The sequence below is a fragment of the Apteryx rowi genome, unplaced genomic scaffold (assembly GCF_003343035.1).
Source record: "Apteryx rowi isolate R43461 unplaced genomic scaffold, aptRow1 scaffold_390, whole genome shotgun sequence".
Taxonomy (NCBI): Eukaryota; Metazoa; Chordata; class Aves; order Apterygiformes; family Apterygidae; genus Apteryx; species Apteryx rowi.
Genome location: NW_020450419.1, coordinates 290,800 through 313,263, shown reverse-complemented (window position 1 = coordinate 313,263; position 22,464 = coordinate 290,800). Strand labels below are relative to the sequence as shown.

The following is a 22,464-nucleotide window of genomic DNA, read 5'->3' as shown; positions in this document are numbered from 1 at the left end:
TTGTATAATGTATGTAAATAGGATATATATATTTACTATTCTAGTCTAATGATTTAAAGAATCATTCTGAAGTGTGGTATTTTTAGCTTGATAGAGACAGTTCTTTATGTGAACATACATAGCTTGATGAGTAATTATGTTGTCCAGCACTCTGAAATGCCCTCTCTTTTTTGTAGGGGAGTCATCATTAGCAGGTTAAATTCAGACAAAAGACTTGCACATAAAAGCTTAGTAGAGGCATCCAGGTGCCTAAACGGAGAACAAAAACCTCTATTATATGCCAGGAGAACCCCAGGCAAATACATAGTAATAGCAAAACTAGTACTTTTTCTTTGTAGTGCAAGTTCACTTTCCAGCTTCTCACTGTGCTCTATAAAGGCAATTAAGTAAATACAGTTCCTTTTTGTAGATATGGAAACAGAGGTTTTAGCCATGGTCCCAAAGCAAAGAAAGAAGGGTCACAGTTGGACTCCATTTTTGGGCTTTAAGGACTAGCCAGGTGCCTGGCACAGAAAGCAGCAGAGTAACTAAGATGTCTTTCTACACCCTTGGGTCAAAGTTGTCCCCTCTAAGAGAATGCCAACAAATAATAATTGAATGTAGTCATAGTCTCATCAGTCTCTTCGGTGCTGTTGGTTACAGAAACTACTGTGCTTTGACTGTTGTAGTGAACTGGACAAGCTAGGTCCGGGATGGAACTTTGCCCTTTAAAAAAACAAAAAAATCTTCAGGATGTGGGAAAATCAAGAAGCTTTCTTCATACTGCTTGAGTTGGAGATGTTCTGAGAAAGAAGAATCTGCAAAACTGAGTGACCACTAAGATCTCAGAAGAAGCAGCTCACTTTTTTCCTTTACCCATTGTCCTTTTTCTTTCTCTATGTTCAGCCACTTCCTGACTTTAGTTGTTCCTACTGTAGCTCCTCAGCTCTCCCTCCTCCACCTGCCTGTAAAGAGCTGAGCTCAGGGGAGACAGGAGCACTGCAATAGACTATACAGATAGTTTCTATGGTCTTGTTCTCAAGTCCTTTGCAGAAGTGGTGAAAAAAGAAGTTTTCCTAATTAGGATCATTGAATTATAGAGTAATTTAGGTCAGAAAGGATCACCAGAGGTCATCTGGTCCTCCTCCCACTGAAAGCCAACTAAGGCTGCTCAGGGCCTTGTCCAGATGAGGATTCCAAGGATACAGATTCCACAACCTCTCAAGGCAGCTTTCTCCAGTACTTGACTACTGTCATGGTCAGAAAAGTCGAAAATCAAAAAGTTTCTCCTAAAACCTAATCAGAATTTTCTTGCTGCAACTTGTGTCAGTTGCCATTAAGTAGTTATAGATAGCAATAAGATCTCCCCTTAGCCTTCTCTTTTGCAGGCTAAACAAATCCATCTCTCTCAGCCTCTCCTCATACATCATATTCTTCAGCCCCCTGACCATTTTGTTGGCTTTCTGCTGAATTCACTCCAGCATGTCAATATCTTTCTTTGACTAAGGAATCCAAAACAGTACTACAGACGTGGTCTTACAAGTGCTGCATAGCAGGAGTAGTCCCTTCCCTTGATCTGCTATCTACATTCTTGCTAATACAGCTCAGGATGCAGTTGGCCTTCTTTGCCACAAGGGCACAGTGCTGGCTCATGTTCAATTTGCTGTTCTCCAAGATCCCTAGCTCTTCCTGCAAAGCTTCTTTCAACCACGTTAACCCCCAGCCAGCCCTGTTGCATGGGGCTATTCCATATAGGAATAGGCCCATGCAGGACTTCGAATTTGCTTCTGTTGAACTTTAAGAGATTTCTGTTAACCCACTTGTCCAGCTTGTCAAGCTCCCTATGAGTAGCAGCCCTGTCCCCAGGGTACTGACCACTGTTCCCAATTTGTGTGATCTGTGAAGTTGCTGAGGGTGCGTGCTATCTCATCTCCAGGTCATTAATAAAGATGTCAGAAAGTCCCAGTACCAGCTCCTGTGGAACGCCAGTTGTAACTGGCCACCATCTGGATGTTTTATTGCTGATCATAATCCTTACAGCTTGGCAGTCTAGCTAATTTTCCACTCACTATAGTCCACCTATCCAACTCATACCTCACCAGCTGGTTATAAGCATGCTAAAAGGCTCCACACACATTTTATCCTTATACAAACTCAGCCCTGTATTTCTGTTGTGTTATTAGAAGAGAAATGGTTGTGAAGGAAGGATTGAACTGACCTTTAGTGAAACCATTACATTAAACTACATCATGTTTTCTTTTTTTTAAAAAGCTCTAGTTAATCTTTAAATCTTGTTCATTCTGTGCTGCTGCTTTCCTTCTCCTAATGAATTTCTTAAGACATTCTGTTCTCCTGAATCTAATCCACCCTATAAACTGCCCATTAAGTGAAAAAATAAAAATGTTGTATAGTTGCTTCTGAACACAAAACCCCAAGCCCCTTTGTCGTCTAACTGTAAAGAAACACCTGAGAGGCTGTTCAGCCCATGACCCACATTTCCTCCTCCGCTGCTAGGACCTTGATTGAGCACCTGACCATGAAAAACTGTGACTGGTTCTTACTCTTTGTGCCCATCCCTACAATTAGCCTTGTGGATGACTTTTCTAATATTAGAAGCCAGCCAAGTTAATTACCACCTGTGCAGTGTGCATTTTTCTTCTTCACATAGTCCAAAGTAAAAACCTTGTAAAATGTTGACATATCAACCCCTGTTAAATATGATGTTTTTGAGATGATCAAAAACAAAAAAAAAAGCATAATTTAAAGCAATATTCCTCATTAACTTTCACTTTGTACTGCACACTGAGGAAGAAAAAAGCAGTATCATGGATAAGTCCAGATCTAATATAAAGGCCTGACTGTTGACTTAAATGGACATAAGCTAATTTACAGCAGCTGAGGATCATGAAATAGACTTTTTTTTTTATTTAAAGGTGAGTGATTCTTTTGTAGAGAGTGCAAGAAAAGTTAGTTTTGGAAGGGGTACTTGCTTTCACCAGAGCAAATGTTCAGAGAATCTCAGCAAACCACTTCACTTTTTATCTATGGAAGCAAGTTTTCTGTGTGATCATTGTTTCCAAATACACCTGCACAGGAAAGAATAGCTTCAATGACTGGCCATCCTGTATAGTGACCCTGTATAGTCTATACTATTCTGTGGTTCCTTTTCAGGATAGCCACCCAAAGTCCAGTTACTCTGGCTTGATGTAGGATTGTAACACTCACTCTCACCTCTGTGTTTTGATTCACTGACATCTAAAATCATACGCTTAGAAACAAAGAATAAAGGCATGAGAATCTATCCAAGATGGATAATCACCTGAACATAAGCTCCAGGTTTAATACAGTAGCCAAAACACTTTATGTAATCATCAGATGTATAAGCAGGGACATCTCAAGTATGAATACAGGAAATAGTTGTTGGGTTTTGTTTTCTTTTTTAAATTGGGCATAGTTGGATTTTTTTTTTATCCCTGACATACTGGGTATGTCTAAATTGTCAGATAACTTAGCTTCCTAGTTTGCTCCTCAGTCTTGGCTCCCTGATCATCTACGATGCACAGAAGTTAGTTGGCACCATGTCTGTCTCAGGGAGCAACATAGCTCTCTCCAAAAAAATATTGGGTGTATGTTGACAGTAGTTCACTCCAAGGAATGTTTCTTGAAGGTAGTATAGATGGGACCACACTGTGTTTGGTTCCTCTTTCTTGTCCTTCAACACTAGCTCAAAAGACTGCACACATTCTAATACTGCCACATGCTGTTAAGGCATTCTCCAGGTCATGCAACATAGACCTTCAGCTTCATGAAATAAAATCTCCAATCTAGTAAACTCTGGCATGGCTCTCACATTATATCAGACATTGACAAATGCAAACATAAAATAATTCTTATGTCTAAGACCCAAAGGAGCACAACTCAAGTCCTCAGAGACAGGTACTATGTGGTACAGATGTGGCCAGCTTGCTCAAGAAGGAGCTAGGCCCTGAACAGTGTGTGTACAACCGCTCCATACTGCTTGACCTGGGTGCTAGGGATCACTTCTTGGAGTGGATACTTTTAAAAATGTACGTTTAGCCACTTGTCCAGGTCTAATCTTCATAGGTCAAGAAGGGTACCTATAATTTAACAAAATTAGAAGAAAATATTTGAAAACTTCCCATACAATTGGGGAAATTGACTCCAGGAGCTTATCTGGGAGAAGGTCAAGGGGTGGCTTGGTCATAGCTTATTAGTATCTGCAAAAGAAAATGACATTTGTTAATAGAGGGCTTACCAATTTAGCAAAGGTTCAACAAGAACAATTGGCTGCAAGTTCAAAGACATGTTCGAATTAGAAATAAGGGATGTATCTTTCATCTAGATAATTATGCATTGAAATAACTTACCGAAGTTTGTGATATATTACCCATTATTGGAAATTTTTAAATCAAAACTGAATGTTTTTCTAGAAGTTATGCTCTAGTTCAAGCACAAATTGATTTTGAAAAATCCTATGGCCCCTGTTTTGCAAGAGCTAAGAATTGTCCTTTTGGAATTTATCACTTAAAAATCTGTCTGAGACTTTTTTTTTCCTTATCTGAAGTCACCTAAACAAACAAGCAAATCAAATCACAGGTAATCTACAGCGTCAGAGCTTACTGCATTTTTACTATTAGAGAGAGGGAAAGTTCTTTAAAACTCTCTAGAAATTTTCCACTTTTCCCCAAAGCAACTTTTTTTTTTTATGTTTCGTGTTTCAAAGTGCTTTATAATAAGATATGTACCTGACCATCTTTCTAGTCGTGTCCATCACAACTCCGAGACATATACAGAGATACACACTAATTCTGCTGTATGGCAGTGGTGTGAGACTTTTGCATCTTTGGAACAGCTCTCATATGCTCCATTTAGATTGATCATTGTCCTTGTGCTTCAGCATACAGAAATGGAAACCTCCCTCCTCTCTCCCTTTGCTGTTCTGAAGCCATAATGTTTTAACTAAGGTTTACAACTTCTGGATTTTCCTGAGCAAAAACTTTCCCAGTCTTTAGAATTTTAACAGAATTTACTGATTTGCCTCTTGTTATTTCTGTTGGAAGCCATCTCTTTAGTTGACCAGCTGAGAAATCCCTACAGCTGTTGCTTTCCACTGCCTTTATATTGTAATGTCTATGCCTTATATGCTCACAAGGGACATGAAGTGCAAAGGCTATAGGGAAACTGAGAAGCTTTTAAAAACCCATGTAAAGAGCTTCTTCATAGATGGTTTTGATCTTCTACAACTCTTTGCATGAGGTTCAGGAAACTGCAACAAACACAGGGATCCAAGAAAGGTTACTGTCCTTATTGTCTTCCTTGAGGCCCAAAGTGGTCAGAGCAGATGGGAAGAGATCTATCTTCCCTTTTTGACTTTGCTAATATTAGTCCTTTTGCCAGCCGTGTTGCTTTTTCCATTATAGGGTTTAGGAAAAGTTCCTCAGCAGTTTGGGAAGAGAAGGTGTGTTGTTTTGCACCACTTACTTACACTCTGTGTAAGAGAAGGCCAGTTCCTCCAGGCCTAGAGGTTTTTCTTCGCTGTAGAATTGTAACCTCTCTTCACAGGACTCTGGAGGATAGGAAGGGAGGACATTACTTGCCAGAACAGTTTTTGGGTAGCAGAGATTTTCATCCATAGAGTTCCTAAAAGTATTCTGGCTCATGGCTCTTCCCCTGTAGATCTTTCAGACACCTGACTCAAGGAACTTTTTCTTCAGCAGGCCTTAGAGCTTTACGAAAGTTGGAGAAATTCCCCCAGATATAACAGTAGTTAAATAAAAGATAAATTTACAAAAGCATATGTATCTTTTTAAAAATACTCAAGAAGAGTAGAGTCAAAAAAAAAAAATTAGAAATTCAGGAAATTCTGAGCTGCAGTCAATAGCTGTGTAAGAAGTTAGGATCATGCCATAGTATACCCTGGATCTTAACTCTGCATAATGAGAAATTACATACTTTGAAAGAAGAGAACAAAAAAATGGAAGTGTTTTATTTCAATGAACAGTCATCAGGAGGTGTAAACAAAATGTTTATAAAGTTCCAAGAGGAACTAGGCTCCCAAGAAAGTAGCTGCAATAAATTTCAAAATGCACTCTATCACAGGTTCACTTTCAATACACACACTGAGAACACAAGGGCTATTGCATTCTGTCACCATGCCCAGAGGGACACCCACTTTCCATTCTAAAACAGTTTCTTTGCCTTGTTTTGTTTTCTGAGAGAAAAGTTCAAATGTAGAGTCACTGTTTATTCTAAGTTAACACAATATGCATCACTGCATATTTTCATTAGATATTTTACATTGTGAAAGTCTGTTTTGGAGAATAAGGCTGGTGCATGTAAATGCATAGTTAAATAATGTATCAGGATAACAGAAAATTATGTTAGAATGACCATTCTCTGGTCATTCCGTATTAAAAGCTATAGACATAAGTTATGGTTTTATTATACTAATGTTACGGCTAGTTAAATTATGAGCAGCAGTTAGATAGGTGGTTTGTAAATCAAGTAAAACAAATCATTATTTCTATCTTAAGCAGTTACTGTCATTCAATGATTTCCATCCACACAAAGACATAAAATGGAAGACTTAGAAATGTGTGCAATGGGGGCATTTACTGTTGTGATGGCTATTTGGGCAGAAATATGTGGCTTGTTGTAGAATTGCAGCTTTAATCCCATTTTTTAATTCATAACAGGTGTATATTTGTTGATTTTCTGTTTGTTCTTGATATGGCAGATGAAGCAGAGAGGCTACAGTCAGTGAAAAGAATCACAATAAGCATATACACACATGAATTTTTTGTGTGCACATGATTTACTGCTCAGCAACCTACTTAAATGTGTGTTCCTGGTGTGGCCTAGTGGATTCCAAATCCAATTCCAATTCCAAGTTTAGCAAATCTGGTAATTTGGGCTCTGATCCTGCAAAGGCATAGCACATTCCCAGCATTACCCACTATAGTCACTTCTACTGATTTGGGGTATAGTAAGTTGGAATTAAAAGAACATGCAGAAGTATGCTGGGTTACTATGCACTTGGCAGTAACTCTGTATCATGGTACTTCTCCTGGGATAGCAGGACTACAAGCTCTTTCCATAGCTCCTAAAATTGAGCTAAAATTTTTGGTGCCAAATCTGTTTCAGAAAGCATCATTGCTTACTGTTGTTTGTACTACGTTAAATCTCTGGGTCAAAGTTATTTATTGTATTAAATCTCCATAATGTCAGTCCTGTTTAACATTATTCCTTACAGCCTGTAAGACTCAGTAGTTTGGTGTGTAGTCTCTGGTATGCTTGTTAGGTATTGTAAAATCCCAATGATTTTTTAAAACTCACTACTGCTTTATAATATATTACCAAAGTGTGTCTTGCCTATCTTTCTCAAATACTATAATGAAATTTACTTGCCGTCTAGATGGTTCACTGTTTAGGCACAGTTGTGAGAAGAGTTGTATAACAGTCTAACAAGGACTGACTCTGAGATGCTGCTCACATAATATGGCATTGCCTAAGCAGCTCACCAAAGCATCCTGTCCCACCTGAAAGTAAGGAGCTCTCTTAGCAGCTACACCTTGTTTCCCCCATGGTGCTAAGTATTTTTTCAGCCACCTTAAAATGGCCGCTCTAATACGTTAATTGAGTTTGAAAGCTTGTCCAGTTTCACTGTAATGATGTCTGTGATTCTGCTCTTTCTAAAAATGCTGTTTATTACTTCCTACAGTACTATATATTCCTCTGTGAATTTCAGTAAAAGCCATAGTCTGTGTTCCTGAAGTGAGAAGTGGGGCTGCTTGGTGACATTCCAAGGAAAATTGCTGATTTTACTGAAAACTTTCAATTTACTGTTGGGAAAAATCAAATTAAATATTTTGTTCTGGAGCAATTAACAAACAAAAAAAAGGCTGTTTTGCTGAGATGCCTTGAAACATCTACTGAAACCATTCCTTAATCAAAACATTGGAGAGTGAAAAAATTTGATTGAATCAAAAATGGAAAGAAGAGAAAAAATTCAGGTGATTCCAAAATGTTATTAGACCTAGAATGAAACATTTGTTTTCCTTTTCTAGTCATGCAACCATTTTCAATGAACTTTTTAATTTATATCATGTTTGAAGTGAGAAATATGATTTTAGAGTAAGTTGGTTTTTAAAATGTGCCAAAGAATTGCAGTATTTCCAAAACAATATGTTTCAGGAAAAATATTTTATGCAAAATATTAACCCTATTTTGTCTAATCTATTCAACGAATTCCCCTCTTTTTTTGTCTCCTGAAATTGTGTTTTTGGAGAAACTCCTTTTTTGTTTGTTTGTTATAGCAATTCAGAATCTGTCAAATTTTGGTAAATCAAGCAAAGTCTCATCAAGGGAAGGGAGAAAATGACATTCAGGTAAAACTAGACTACATGATCCACATCTTTAGTAATAAAGCATGAAGGAAGAGGCATGCAGAAGATACTGAACCACATAAAGAAAAATCCTCCCTAGACAGAGTTCTTTTTCAAGAACCCCTCAAGGTACTTGTATCATTGTATATGCCTGAACCAATTCCTCAAGATCAAGAAAATAGGGTGTTCTGTGCCTGATCATAATTTGTTTAATACTCATGAGACACTGAGGTTCCCAGTTTTCTCTTTCCGTTTATTTCCTGCCAAATTTTCCCTTTTGTTTCCCTCGGATAGGTTAGGGAAGGAAAATGCTGCTCTCATCAAACAATGAGCAGTCCCACTGCCTGGGCCCAGATGTTCATAAAAGATTGCTTTAATTTTTTTTTTCTGCAGTCTCTTCCTCCCCCAGCACAGCAGCTGAGGGTAAGTCCCTTTCCCCTTATGTTCATCTGTATGTCATCTTGAATTTAGTTTGAGATTTCGGTCAATTTGACTCTGAGGAAGGGACTCTTGGGGCAAATATTTCCCTTTCCTGATTCCAGGCACTTTGCCTGCACGCTAATTATGCAAACTGGAGTTAGATCAGGGTTGCAGAAAACTGCAGCATTTGTTATGTTTGATTTTGGTAACAGAACAATATAAAAGTAAAACTAAGTCCTCTATTCTGAAAAAAAGTACTTTTACCTTTGCATGAACAACTTCAAAGTTTCCGGCCCACATGCTTTTGCTTTTCTTTTGCACTAAATAACATTAATTAGGTGATGATAATATTAAATTCTCCTCTTAGTACAAATCTCTTATTCTCACTAATACTAATGAGTGAGTATTTAAACCTGTTACAAATATTCTCCAATATTTTTTTCAGCAGCAGTCAGTTAGAATTCTGCAGTGTGAAAATGTGAACAGAAATTGCATCAAGATGTTAAACCCAAACCGTTAGGTGAATTAAAATAGAAACATATCTAAGCTAATCTTGACAATAGAACATTTAACACTTCACATATTTTCAATAGCCACTGTTCATCATAATTCAATACATCCTTTCTTGCATATATTTCAGTTTTCTACCCCCTCTGCCTCTTTCACTCCCAGCTGCTATGATAGCCCTCAGGACATCATAATCTCTTTAACTGTGATGCCATAATCTGCTGCTAGCATAAGAGTGGAAGAGAAAAAACTGGAGAATATTACACACATAAAAACAATTCCCTTTTTTCCTCCTTGTATTGGAGGCTTAAAGAAGATTTATTAAGAAAAATATTTTATTATCTATAAAATATAAAAACTATTACACTAGAGTTAACTGAATCTGGCAGTTATTCTTTATTTTTCTTAATAAAGAATGTCCTCAGTTATATATTTGAAGTAAAGCTGACAGTTCTTGCAACAGGAAATGAGCCACTACCAGAGGAGGTTATCCCAACTAATTTATTCCTGCAGTGGAAGAAATCTGCTTCACATTGATCTAGAATTTCAGACAATGCACTATGGCTCTCTCAGAAACTAATGCAAGCACACCACACACTCCACTAAAGATATGCTTTATGTATGCTGGAGAGAAGACAAACACACTGGCAGAAACACATTACAGCATGTTGTGACAATATGTCCCTTTTCGATACAACAGCTGGAAGCAGAAAGGTTGACTGAAGATGAAAGGGGATCCCTCCAGTAAAGGTTCAGCATCCTTGGGAACCAGATGGGCTGCAATAGAAATCACAACTAATATAGGCCAAAAATTCACTGCCAGAAGAGATTTTCTTTTTATTCATGGCAGTTCAAGGTTTTATTAGAATGGAATTTGCCAAGTCATAGAAAATGAAGGTAGAAGTGACCTAGAACCTCCTTTGTTCTGTCCCCACCCATGCAGGATTGGTCCATCTACATTTGCTAATCTTTGTGTAGTCTGTTTTTCAAAGGCTTATAACATAGGACATTTTATCTGCTGTTCTTAGGTTATTTCACCACAAAGGATTTATGAAAATTTTTCCTAAATATTCAGACTATGTTTCCTTTCTTCTTCTCTTTACTTTTAGTTTTATCATCTTAGACCCCCTTGGGCAGCTTTTCCCACTGCCTGCTTTTTGGCTTTTCATATTCCTCTGGATAGCTGTTACATTTCTCTACAGTTGTCAGAATTTTTTGTTACAAGACCCCTGGTTTAATGTCACTTGCAGATGTCATTACTATTCTGTTTACTCCCTCTTCTACTAATGAAGATGTGAAACAACACAGCACCTCTCATTGATCCTGTTAGGTACCTCCTGTCAAGCTGCTATGCTGCTGTTTATCAGTACTCTTTGTTTATGGTCCTTCAGCTAGCATACATTTCCCATGATAGTGCTCTTATCTAAGTCCTTCAGAATTAATTTTTCAAGTAAGATTTTGTGAGACACTGTAGGAAAGGTTTTGCTGATACTTCAATCCAGTCTTATTGCTTCTGCTGTTTTCCCTTCCTCCACATAAGGGGTTCTGTCCAACCACAAAACAGCCAAGGAATAACAATGCATGATGAGCTGTTTTCCTCCTTCAGGTGTAACTTTCTTTCCTGAGGATCTTGCTCTGTTAACACTTGCTGCTATAATGACAGACACTGTCAACAATGCGGTAAACGGCATTGTTTACTGTGATGATTTGTTATTCAGAAAAGTTTCAGGGATTCCAGTAAGATGTGTTAGATGATTAACTTCTTATTAGGTTGAATAAGGGCTGCAGTCACATCCTATTCTGTTAGGATAAATATTAAGGGTCAGATTTCACCCCACATACATTTACATTGAGTAAAATGTTTTACATGAGTGACAAAATTCTCATTATGCCAGCATAGTCTCGATTGCTGTTTAGATATAAACTCATTAAAACAGCGGAATTTTGCAAAAAGCAGACTTCTAGTCAGTGTGAAGATGGCAGAAATGGACCCATACCAGCAACTCCATCATCACAAATCAGGATTGTCCCTACCCTTTCTCTGGTAGACAGTGATTTGTCAGAAATCCCTTTCAGAGCCGATCACTTCTCAGAACAGGGAGCGGTGAGGGTCACTTCTGAGTGATAGGAGGTTCATTCTCTCTTTCTTGTAGAATATTGTCTAATTCTCTTTGGAATGATAAAGCTGGGATGGAGTTAACCTCTATCATGTGAATCACTTGTACTGGTTTATTTTCTCAGGATTAATCCACATGCTAATTATGTCTTAATGAAATCAATTAAGGAAACTGCCAGAAGTACAATGTCCTTCTCTTACTCTGTTCTTCAGTTCCTCCTCTACTCCCCTTCTTGCTAGTTTTATTGCTCTTTGACTACTTTGTCCTTCTTATAAGTCTGTGTAAGCTGGCATTTATCTGTCTGCTGACTCACTATTCTCCTGTAGCCTCAAGGATTCAGGAAAACTTTGTCTTAGTGGTATATTGAAACCCAAGGTCTTTAGAGTGCTGCATGCAGGTTTCTCTTCTAACTGTTCTCAGCTTTATCCCTCTCCTAGTTCCAGGATGTTTTGGAGCTGCTTTCTTACCTTGTTTTTGTTGAGACTGTCAGTTTTCTGGGAGTATGCTTGTACAGCCCCTACCACAATGAGGCTCCAGTTCTTTATCGTATTCCCATGATACAAGTTTTCTCCTTGCTATTTATTTGGACTCATTAGTATGTGTGAACTGAAGGGTCATTGAAATATTTATTCTAGTTTCAATCAAATTCTTACACTAGCATAAAGCAAGAGCTATGGTGTCCACTGCTCGGTCTTAGTTCTTGTCCTTGTTTTAACTGTTGTGAGTCAGCATATAGATGGGAAGGGCCTTGACTGGCACGTGACATCACAGTTTCTCTTGTTCTCTGCGCTGTGTTTTCTTTTAGGGGTTATCCTGCTGCTTTTGGATAAGTTACGAAAAATGAAATGGGAGCAGATGTGGAGACTTACAGCAGAGCGGGAGTTAATGAGCATGCTGTCCACTTCACTGGCTGACCAGGTGAGTAGGACATTGTGGAGTAGTGGCATAATCACTACTCCATGGATTGAGGAAGATAGGAAAAGGAAAGAGGATGAGGGATGGGCGAAGGGAAGAAATATTGTACCTGCAGTCACCATTTCTTGCATCACTGTTCTGGGGCAAATGTGGAAGAGAGGAATGGAAATTTACTCATGAGATTTCTCTTACTGTGCTGGCATTTTTACCTTCTCTGTAGATGATTCATAAGAAAGACAACTAGGGTTTTAAAGCTTTAATTTTCATTCCTCTTTCTTTAACATAAAATCCTCCAGACTTTAGAAGTCCAAATACACTGTGTCTTTCCTACCGTTTTTATCTAGGCTGATTTCAATTCTAAGAATCTCTAGATATTTCTTTGCTGTCTCTGGCAGATGAGTCCACCCAGTCTTTAACATACTCCTTACCACAACAGCCCTATGAAGAAAAAGTGCTGCTATCTCCCTGCCACAGATGGGAAACAGCCTGAGCGAAGAAATAGTGTGTCTATAGAAAGAAATACATGTTTACTCTCTTTGTGTTTCCTACCAGCCATCGGTTTTTAATCCGGAAGCCCTGTTAATATAGTACTGGGCCTGAACCAAAGAGTCTTGCTCAGCAGCTTATTAACTCAAGTACAGCATCATATTTAGATACTTCCACGGCTTCTGAGCTAACGTCTGGTTCATGACCAGCCATTGTTAAGCAAACATGGAGCTTACTGTACACATCTGTGTACAGTACCCTTGCAGTCTGATCCAAAAACTACTACGTTCATGAAAAGGGTTCTTGCAACTTCAGTGTATTTTAGATCCAGTCCTTAGTGACTGGATACCTGCATGGGGCAGAATTCCGCAGATTGGACTAAGGTTGCTTGTCTCATCCTGCTGCCTTAACCACAAAACCATTCTTGTATCTTATTTCTCCAACTGGAAATCTGCATAAAGGCAGAACATGTTCTGGCCCTTATGGTGTAAGCTGTTCTGCAGATCCATCTTACATGCCCTTTCCATGAAATATCTAGAATACTTGTTGCAACAGTAAAATTCTAGCTAAAATACCACACAGTAATTCATATTGAAGCAGTTCAACTGCTAGGATTGCTTTCATCTCCCTTACTGAGAAGCGATGCAGTACTTACTAACAGCAGGTATTTTGTCATCTACTGCATATAATTCTCCCTGATGGCTAGAAAAGGAACCAAGTTTCTTGCCAGCAGTACAAGGTACGCATTTTGAAAACTATGCTGAATTTCATTAGCTCTGTGTGTCAAGAGAGCCTGTTCCTCAAGTTCAGATCCACACATCACCCCTTAGAGTGGTAACACCTTTCATGGAAACAGGATTTTGAAGCAAGGTTTGCAGAGTTCAGTTTGCTGTTTTCCCTGTGAGAGGGTGAGGACAGTCAGTTCAGAGGGTCTGAGATCACCACTCTTTGAAACCAATATACCCAATCATTTCTCTGTTTTTGTCCACTAGGATATCTTCAATGCAGTCATCAAACAAAATCCCTTCCTTGTCTATCAGCTTCCATGTTTCTGGAATGTGCAGCTATCTGATCACACTCGTTCTGAGCAGTGCTACAGAGATGTATCTGATCTGAAGGTATGTTTTACAGAAGGTTGGATGGGTGGTATCCTTTGGGACAGAAAATGCAAGACTCTACTGTGACAGAAAGATAAAGTCCCTTAAACAGGAAGAAAACGATCACATATAGTTTGTAAGGACACCAACACAGGGGACGCAAATATTACTTTGTCTTTGCATTTTGACAGACAGAAAAGTGAAAGATGAATCCAGCTATTTAGAGTTAGGCAAGGTGTTAGATAAGTGCTTCACCTTCTCATGTTTCATGCCCACCTCTTCTATGCCACTGCACCTTACTCTTTAGCTACAGTTCCTATTGCTGTCCCAGTTCTTAGCTCTTTCATGCCAAAGAATACAAAATCTTTTTTTGTAGTGGACATGTTTGAAATTATCTAGTCAGCATTGTTTAATGGATTGCATTTCACTAAAAGGGCTGGGCCAACTCTAGCTAGAAATACATTAAGCCAAAATTTAAAGACCTTGCATATTTCTTACCTAGCCTTTGCATGCACTTCACCCAGCCATACTACCACATTTATTTTTACTGGGACTTGCCCTGGAAAAAAAGGCTGAATAGAAACCTATTAATTTAATAAAATGAAGCTATGGTATCAATTCAATAGCATATTTTTTATTATTGTTAAATAGAATATATTTGAACAGATATGGGTGCATTAACATTAATTGTGCTGTGGTCATTTTGAAAGGCCAGACTCAATTGTGACATGCAGAGAGTTCAGGACTGGAAGCTGATTAAACTTCTTCCAGGTGTAGAATAAGACTGCTCAGCTAAACAGCAGTAGACTCCATCAGGAGAGACATTCGGCATCAAAACACAGTAAATATTGCATCATTTTTGGTGTATAATTTCAAAAGAATGAATATATTTCATTTATATTTTAAGACTATTCTGGCAAATGAGTTTAATAAAATCACAGAATCATAGAATGATACAGGTTGCAAGGGATCTCGGGAGACCATCTAGTCCAACTGCCACTCCAGGCAGGACCAGCTTAGATCAGGTTGCTCTGGGTTTTGTCTAACTGAGTTTTCAATATCTCCAAAGATTGAGATTATACAACCTCCCTGGGCCCCTGTTCCAGTGTTTGACCACAGTCTTATATCTAATCAAAATTTCCCTTGTAACACTTGTAGAGTAATGGCAGAAGTGTTCATTATAAGTAAAGAAAAATAATCACTCTGGACACACCAATTCCAAAAGCTTCACTTTCCAAGCAACAGAAGATATACCATATTGGTTAACTGACCTATCAAAACTGGCCAGTATTGAATTTCATAAAGTATTTGCAACCAACTGTTCAGGCATGGTCCGCAGAAGACAGCTTTTTAAATTAAATAAATATATCAATAAACATTTTGCAATAGATATTTGTAGGGCAGGATCCATGTAGGGACTTACAGCATCATGGTCATGCCATGTAATAAGATGCTGGTAGAGATTTTAGTTCTTCTGTGCTCATGTTAAGAATCATGTATGAGAGCAATTGTCAGGCCTGAAACAAAAGAAGGGAGATTTTAGTAGCAGCGAAAATGTTTTCTGAAAGATGAATTGTAGAAAAATACACCTCTTACCTGGGAGATATCACAGCATTTTTCTGTGAATTAGGATCTTACATTAATTTTTATAATCAGCTGAGACAGTCACAGTGGGGTTCAGCTCCAGATTAAGACACCTACACTTAAATGAGAACAAAATATTGAAGTTAATCATTGGGGATCTAGGGCTTGGTTCAGTTACCTATACACAGGTCAAGTCACTTAGGCTATCTGATACATCTGTATGGGGCTAGCAGATACAACACAGACCTGCAGGAGACCCATACCCTTTTGCCATGGCAGTTTATAGGCAGGCAGGTTACCCTAAGGTGCCTTAAATGTTGCTACACATCTCTAGTTAGGCAATCGAATCATGCTCCCAGTCAGTACCATCGATGGTGCTGGAGAGTGGTTCAACTCATCCATCCCAGAGTAGCCATCTAATGACTAACTGGTCAGATCACTCTCTCTAGACTCCAATGACTATATTGACTAATCTCCATCAGCAGTGGGACATCTAGCACATACGTAGTGCTACATGTAAGCATTTAATGTAAGTTGCTTAAATACAAATGGAATCCTATTTTCATTGTCGATTAAGAATTTTATGTTTACAAGTATGACTTAGGCTTGGTTGCTTATTACTTTATACTGTATCACACTGTCAATTTCATTACAGTACAGGCAGTGAAGTATAAGATGCAGAATATCCTCCACAGGCTCTCTGGAATGAGTTACCTAACTCAGCAAGGGGTGCAGACATGCAAGCGATCTTCAGCTGCACTGGACTTAATCACACCACTAATATTAGGAATATCCCCTAAGTACACTATTGAATTGGGGCCATAATTCTTTGTTTAGAAAGAGAGGCAGAGCTTTATCTGTGCAAATAAGCCCCACTGACTTCAGTGAAGCTCTGCCCATATTCATCAGTTAAAGAACTGGCCTTCAGGCAGCACTGTTTAATTGGGTTGTGCATTTTTGTGTTTTATGAGAAATCTTAAATTTGTGAAAATCCATTATAAGAATTAACAAAATTTTAATTCTAAAAAGGAACTGGGCTGTCCTGGTGTGTGTTCCTTACAAATAAGCAGCAGATGTAGTTAGCCCAATTTTGAAAATATACTCCTTAAAATCACCCAAGCTAGTCAGTTTCCATGGCATTTAATACAAATGGTATGACACAATGTATTTGGCACATCCTGTATTTCATAGTAAGACTGGAATAAAAAATTAAGTAGGAGAACCCTCCAGGGGAACAGGGAGAGAAAGATCTATTATGAAGTTTTTACTGTAGGATTAAGAGGGATGGCATAGGAAAGAAGGAAACACAGGAAGAGATTTAAATTCCAAGCTAAACCTGGCCCAGCCAAGTATTCCTCAAGTCAGATCAGACTATTTCTCACATCAGATTGAAAAAACACTGATTTAATTCCATCTGGTCTCAAAATCCATGGGATTTGAGGATTTGTCATCTTTTATACACAACAGTATGTCAAATAGAGAAACCCCATAGTTGGCTGCTGTTCAAGTATGCGTACACTGCTTTTCTGCTGGCCGTAGGATGGCCAGCATGCTTTTTGGAGGCCTATGAGGGTCTTGAATATTTTGCATCACCTGAAGAGGATTCTAATCATTCCTTTTGGTCTATATAGTCCTCATTAAGTTGCATATGTATCAATTTTAACAATATTTGTATTGTCATATGTTAGAGAGAGTCAAATGTAGGACTACTGCTAAACTCTACTCTGCTCGCTTGTTCCAGCTGAGCATCACATACAATTGTTCCGCTGAATGCGGGCAGACTCGCATGTGGGGCTCTTCTACAGTAGACACAAGGGAAACAGAAGTATTTATAATCAAGTATTACATAGTTCATGTCTATTAACTTTAAATCCCTCTAAAGCAACATTAGAATAGAAGTACTTTAATAATTTTGCTTGTCTAAATGCTTACCTAGTTCCTGTCTTGTATGCTGTAGTGCTAGAAACCACAGTGTCAACAACTAGACTGAATTTTGAGTGGTTTTGTTCTGCTGTATGTGGCATATGGAGCCACTACTCTTATAAACAATTATACAGACAGAAATCTTCCTTTCCCCACCCTGAGGCCACCTGTTCTAACAGTGCTTTCCATCGGTCAAGAATCTCTTGAAGTGAACAATTTTAATAGAAAGCAAATGGAAACAGATGCCCTTTAATTCTTCTTGCCAGGTGAGCCACTTGCAGTCTCTAAAGGCCAGAGGTGTTTATTTTTGCATAGCATTTGTTAACGCCTTGGAAGAACGCTCAGGAGTTACTACTGAAGGCTGGCCAAAAGATGTGGAAGTGCTAATAGTCATTCTCTGTAGGCATCCACTGCCTATCATAACTCATTTATCTCGGCTACTTACATGGTCCCCAGCAGACCAAAATGTGAGTGGACAGGTTTGCTGTAGGGCCATGTCTTACTGACCTTTGAAGCCTGTGGGGATCTAGCTAGAACTGAGGTTCATCTAAACATTGCCTTTGCTGGATTGGGCCCTGTGTTTGCTTTCCTTTTTGGTTAATAGTTTGTTCCTGTCTGGGAAGAAATCTCAATTACTGTGGTTTGGCACAAACCAAATGGCAGGAAAATCCTATGAAAGAAAGTAATGAATTGTGATGCCTCTGACAATGAATCATGACCTCACTGAATGAGTCGGTCTTGAAGAGAAGTCTGGTTGTCAAGGATACAGATGCTATTTACACACAGAGAATCTGGTAATTCACAATCACGAAAAAGGAATCCTAGACTTTTCAATGGGAATATATCAAATTATTAGAATTTACCCCTCAAAATAAGTAATCTTGTTGATTGCTTTTTAAGTTGGCTTTGAACACAACTTATGTTAAATTAGCAAGTAGATAGATAATTAACTTCATAAAAAAAAATTTTGGAAAGTGGAATTTGTCATTCACTGTGCTCTCCTGGGAAATATCTTCCACACTAGAGCAACTTTGTGAGATGGCCTCCTAAAGTTTATACTGCTTCTTCTCCATAACCCAAATGTATCATTTCAGATCTGTCTCAAACATGACCAAACATGACCTACTGCACCTCTTTCTATTCCAGTCCCTGAGCCAACCCCTGCTGTCCAAGCACCTCAGCACTGATCTGCAGCAGCTCTGGCATTCTGCAGCCTTGCACCTTTTAATGCCAACCAAGGAAGAACTACATTGAAAGGAGTAAGGGCCCAAGAGGGGTAAACATACCCCTTCCTTGAATGTAGTCAATAAGCTGCTTCCGCTCTGCCAAAAAGGGACCACCATGGTATTATAAAGGTGTTTTTAACGGGAAGCTGTTTTGTAGACAGATAATCTAAAATCAACTTATGGAGGCCTCATGTTAGGCATTGGTACAGGGGTTGAAAGGATTGCTGCAAACTCTTCTGAGGACAAATTGAGAACTTTAGTAGAAAAATTAAAGACAGGGATAGTGATCTTTAGCCACCACAGGCAAAAGCTAGGGGGCAGAGTACTCACTGAGATCATGGTCACCAAATCAGTCAGGGCAGGGGTTCAAATCCTGCACCCAAAAGCAGTGTCTGGACCTCTGGGTTGCTGGCTACCCAAACATGAGTCTCCTCCACTCATTTAGTTCAGAAATAATGCTCTGGAGTTATAAAGCCTCCCTGATAACGTTTCTGTGAAATATTTGACCATTTAGGAGAATTACTTTTTAAATGAACAATTCTTTTCTGATAAAACATAACTTAAAATGAAAATTTCGCAGCATCTCTGGTCGAGGTACCAGAAGTTGTGTGTGCAATGCTTGTTTGCACTGTGATTTGGGGCATGTTATTTAAACCAAACTTTTCAACAATAACATGCCTAAAAGCAAGCCTATTGAGATGGTATTAAAGTGACATATATGAGTGGCTTTATATGCATATTTGGTGAGCATTTCACTCCTATCGATTTCAGTGGGAACTATCTGGTTGCCTAAATAAGGACAGAGGAGCCTAGCTTTTAAGCAAGAAAAGCTCCCCACATGTAAAATATCACTTCTATTTATTTACCTAAATTGCAAAGTGCTCATAGGGTTAATTAAGAGCTTTGCAAAAATAAAACTCTTTAGGCTTAATTTATTTTTATTTTTTATACCCCCAGCTTAGAAAGTAGGTAGAGAGCCACAGGGATGGACAGAGGAGGATATCCTGGCTTCTCTGATTTCTTAAGGGCTGGAGGCAGGGTGAGAAATTCACAAGATCTGTCTTTGGGCAAAAATGAAACGGATTGTGGTGAAGGAAACATTTGGCTAAATATTTCTTGTGGAGAGAGAAGGCTCTTCAGGGTGGAGAAAAAATGAGTGAGAAGGGTACCCATAGAAATAATGCGTTGACGTTTATAGTTTAGTGGTTTGAACATCAGATTTGAAATATTTAATCTCCTCAGGAAGAACAGTGCAGCTGGAAACCTACAAGGTTCTGCTGGGATTTTTGTTTTCAGTACAGTTCTGTTTAGGTGACCAACCTTAGAGCTCTCTCCTATATTCCGTCAGCATCCTCTGTAGCTTTCCATCTCAGATGCCATTGCCAGTTTATAAGGCTCCAATTGCATCATCATTTGAGTGATTTAGGTCAAAACCTTGCGAATAAATGGGAACTATCAGTTCAGTATAGTCTGTTTCACTAGGTCACAAAATATATGGAAATATTCCAGGAGGCTGAGTGAGCCTAATCAGTGAGTGGTAAAGGCTGCTGATTAACTAGGGTAGTATTAACAGAAATGTAGATAGTGCCAAGTTGCTTAATGATAACTAACCAAGTGTTAAATAGCTGTGGAATTTTATGTCCTGATCTTTCAGTACTTAAATTGCTAAATGAAGATTTAGGAGGATAATTTCCTTAGTTCTCAGGAGGCCTCGATCAAGAGTGGGAAGGGTCTATGGGACAGACTATAGGATAGCACCATTCTTGAGATGTCTGTCCAGAAAACAGCCCTGCAATTTGTATGTTCTAGCTGCAATTTCCTCTGCCAGCCAGCAGAGCTTTGGAATAGCTCAGAAATTAAGAGGAAAAATAATACAGTATTACAGTGCTGTTCAGTCTTGGAAAGGGGATATTATAGAAATAAGATCTTAGATTCTAGGTTCACTTTCTCTTTGCAATTTTGAGATAACAGTTGGTCAGGCTACAAATAAGGTAGACGTTAAGTTTTGGGGGTTATTTTGGTGTGGAGGTTTTTTGCTAGTTTCTGTATAGCCTCTCTCCAGCTGATTTTCTTCCCCCCCCCCCCCGCCCCCAAGCAATTCAGTGTTGCCCACAATGAAGGTTTTAAAAGTCACGTAATGGCCTTAGCTTCTTTACCTGTGCAGCCCATTGTTTTCATGTACCTCACTGATGCCCATGACAGCCCACGCAAGGATTTCTTGGCTTGTGCAGGCCTGTGCAACTTCTGGTGTTGCTGATGGTGCAATAGACCAAATCAGACAGCTGCAGTCAAAACTCAGGGTGAATTTGTGGGCTGACAGGAGAGAAGAAGAAAAAAGTCTATGGATGTAGTGTTATATAGTGATGGTTAAGAGTCTTTTTGCTTTTAGAAACCTGCTGTTCTTTTTTGTGCTTTCATGTATCACATAATATTTCTCTAATCATGCTACATTTGAAAAGCAGCCTGCTCTTTCACTAGACCTGTTTTGTGTTTTTTCTGCCTCAGGTCATCCAGATGATTTCTTAGTTCCTTTATGTTCTTTAGTTGCATTGACATGTGCTGTCTTTCTTGATTAAAAAAAAATCAGCTTTTCTGGACAGTCATCAGCTCCCTTCAGCTTTCTTCAGTTGACTGCAGGCTGCCCTGACATCTGTACACATACAGCATCCTGACACATGTTTCAAAACTGATCAGATCTCAACCACCAGCTAGGCCCTTGACGCTTACCAGCTTTTGCACACACAACAGATTTTGAAGCACAGCAGCAAAGAGACTCTACACTGACAACTGCAGTTGTCTGGCTTTGACATCATCACCCACACAACTGAGTAGAGACATCAGCACCACTGCTCAGCTGTGACGTGACAGAGTGTATGTTGATGGGAAATCCTGGCAGAGTAGGGGATCCTGTCCTGTAACAGTTTTGGAGTTTATAATCATTAAAAATTTCTGTGCTGAAGGTCCCTGATGTGAGCAGTCAGAGTGCTCACCAGGGTGTTAGGATGCTCATGAAGGCATCTGGAAGGAAATAATAGCATGTGTAGGAGTAGCAGAGAAAATTTTCACACAGAAAATTTTCTTATCAGGCTTTTTTTCATCCCATTTTCCAGCTTCTCTGTGTTCTTTGATCTCCTCTTAAAGACTTGCTAGTTACCAGCAGATCAACAATTCCCATTCTGTGCCTGTTTGGAAAAAATGCATACCAGTACCCTTTAAAACTATTCAGCAGCCCTTTAGATTCCTTTAGCCCTATGCTGCTATTATGTTTGCCTGTTTCCATGAGGTAGGATTCAATCACTGAGGCCTTTTTTTTTTTTTTCCCCCCATGCATTTCCTGCCTTTTGCTGCAGTTAAATGCAATGGATGAAACATGTCAAGTTGTTTTCAAAGAAGAGAGATTTAAAGATCCATTTTTCAGTGGAGGAAATATGTCATCTTGAGTTTATGTCCTATCCTAGCAGTGTTGGCTAAAGCTTCTTTTGTTTCCGTGTTGTTCTCTATTTTCAAAACATGTTGAAGCAATGTGTTATTTCACAATCAAGCTACACATTTGAATATATGGACAAATGTAAAATCAGCAAAGAATGTAGCATTACCTAGGCAGAACATCTATACCAAATATATTTGTTCCAAATAATCTCCCAGATTCATACAGTGTGTAGCTTCTTCCTGGTCTTGATTTAAAAGTGCTCCTTTGTTTGGAAAAAGTGATTTGCCTACTTCCAAAATGATCTTACTCCCTACAGTTGCTTTTCTATAACTGCATGTATGGTTTTCTGAAATCCTGATAGCTTTAGTAGTGAAA

General features: G+C 38.8%; 1 protein-coding gene across 1 annotated transcript in view; it reads left to right on the top strand.

The window, feature by feature from the left end:
- LOC112970328 (LARGE xylosyl- and glucuronyltransferase 1) overlaps positions 1–22,464 on the top strand; it is a 196,367-nt gene that overhangs the window by 139,464 nt on the left and 34,439 nt on the right. Inside the window, exons 7-8 of the mRNA XM_026074588.1 lie at positions 12,234–12,346; positions 13,822–13,947. Coding sequence (XP_025930373.1) covers positions 12,234–12,346; positions 13,822–13,947 — 239 coding nt within the window. The remainder of the gene's footprint in view (positions 1–12,233; positions 12,347–13,821; positions 13,948–22,464) is intronic.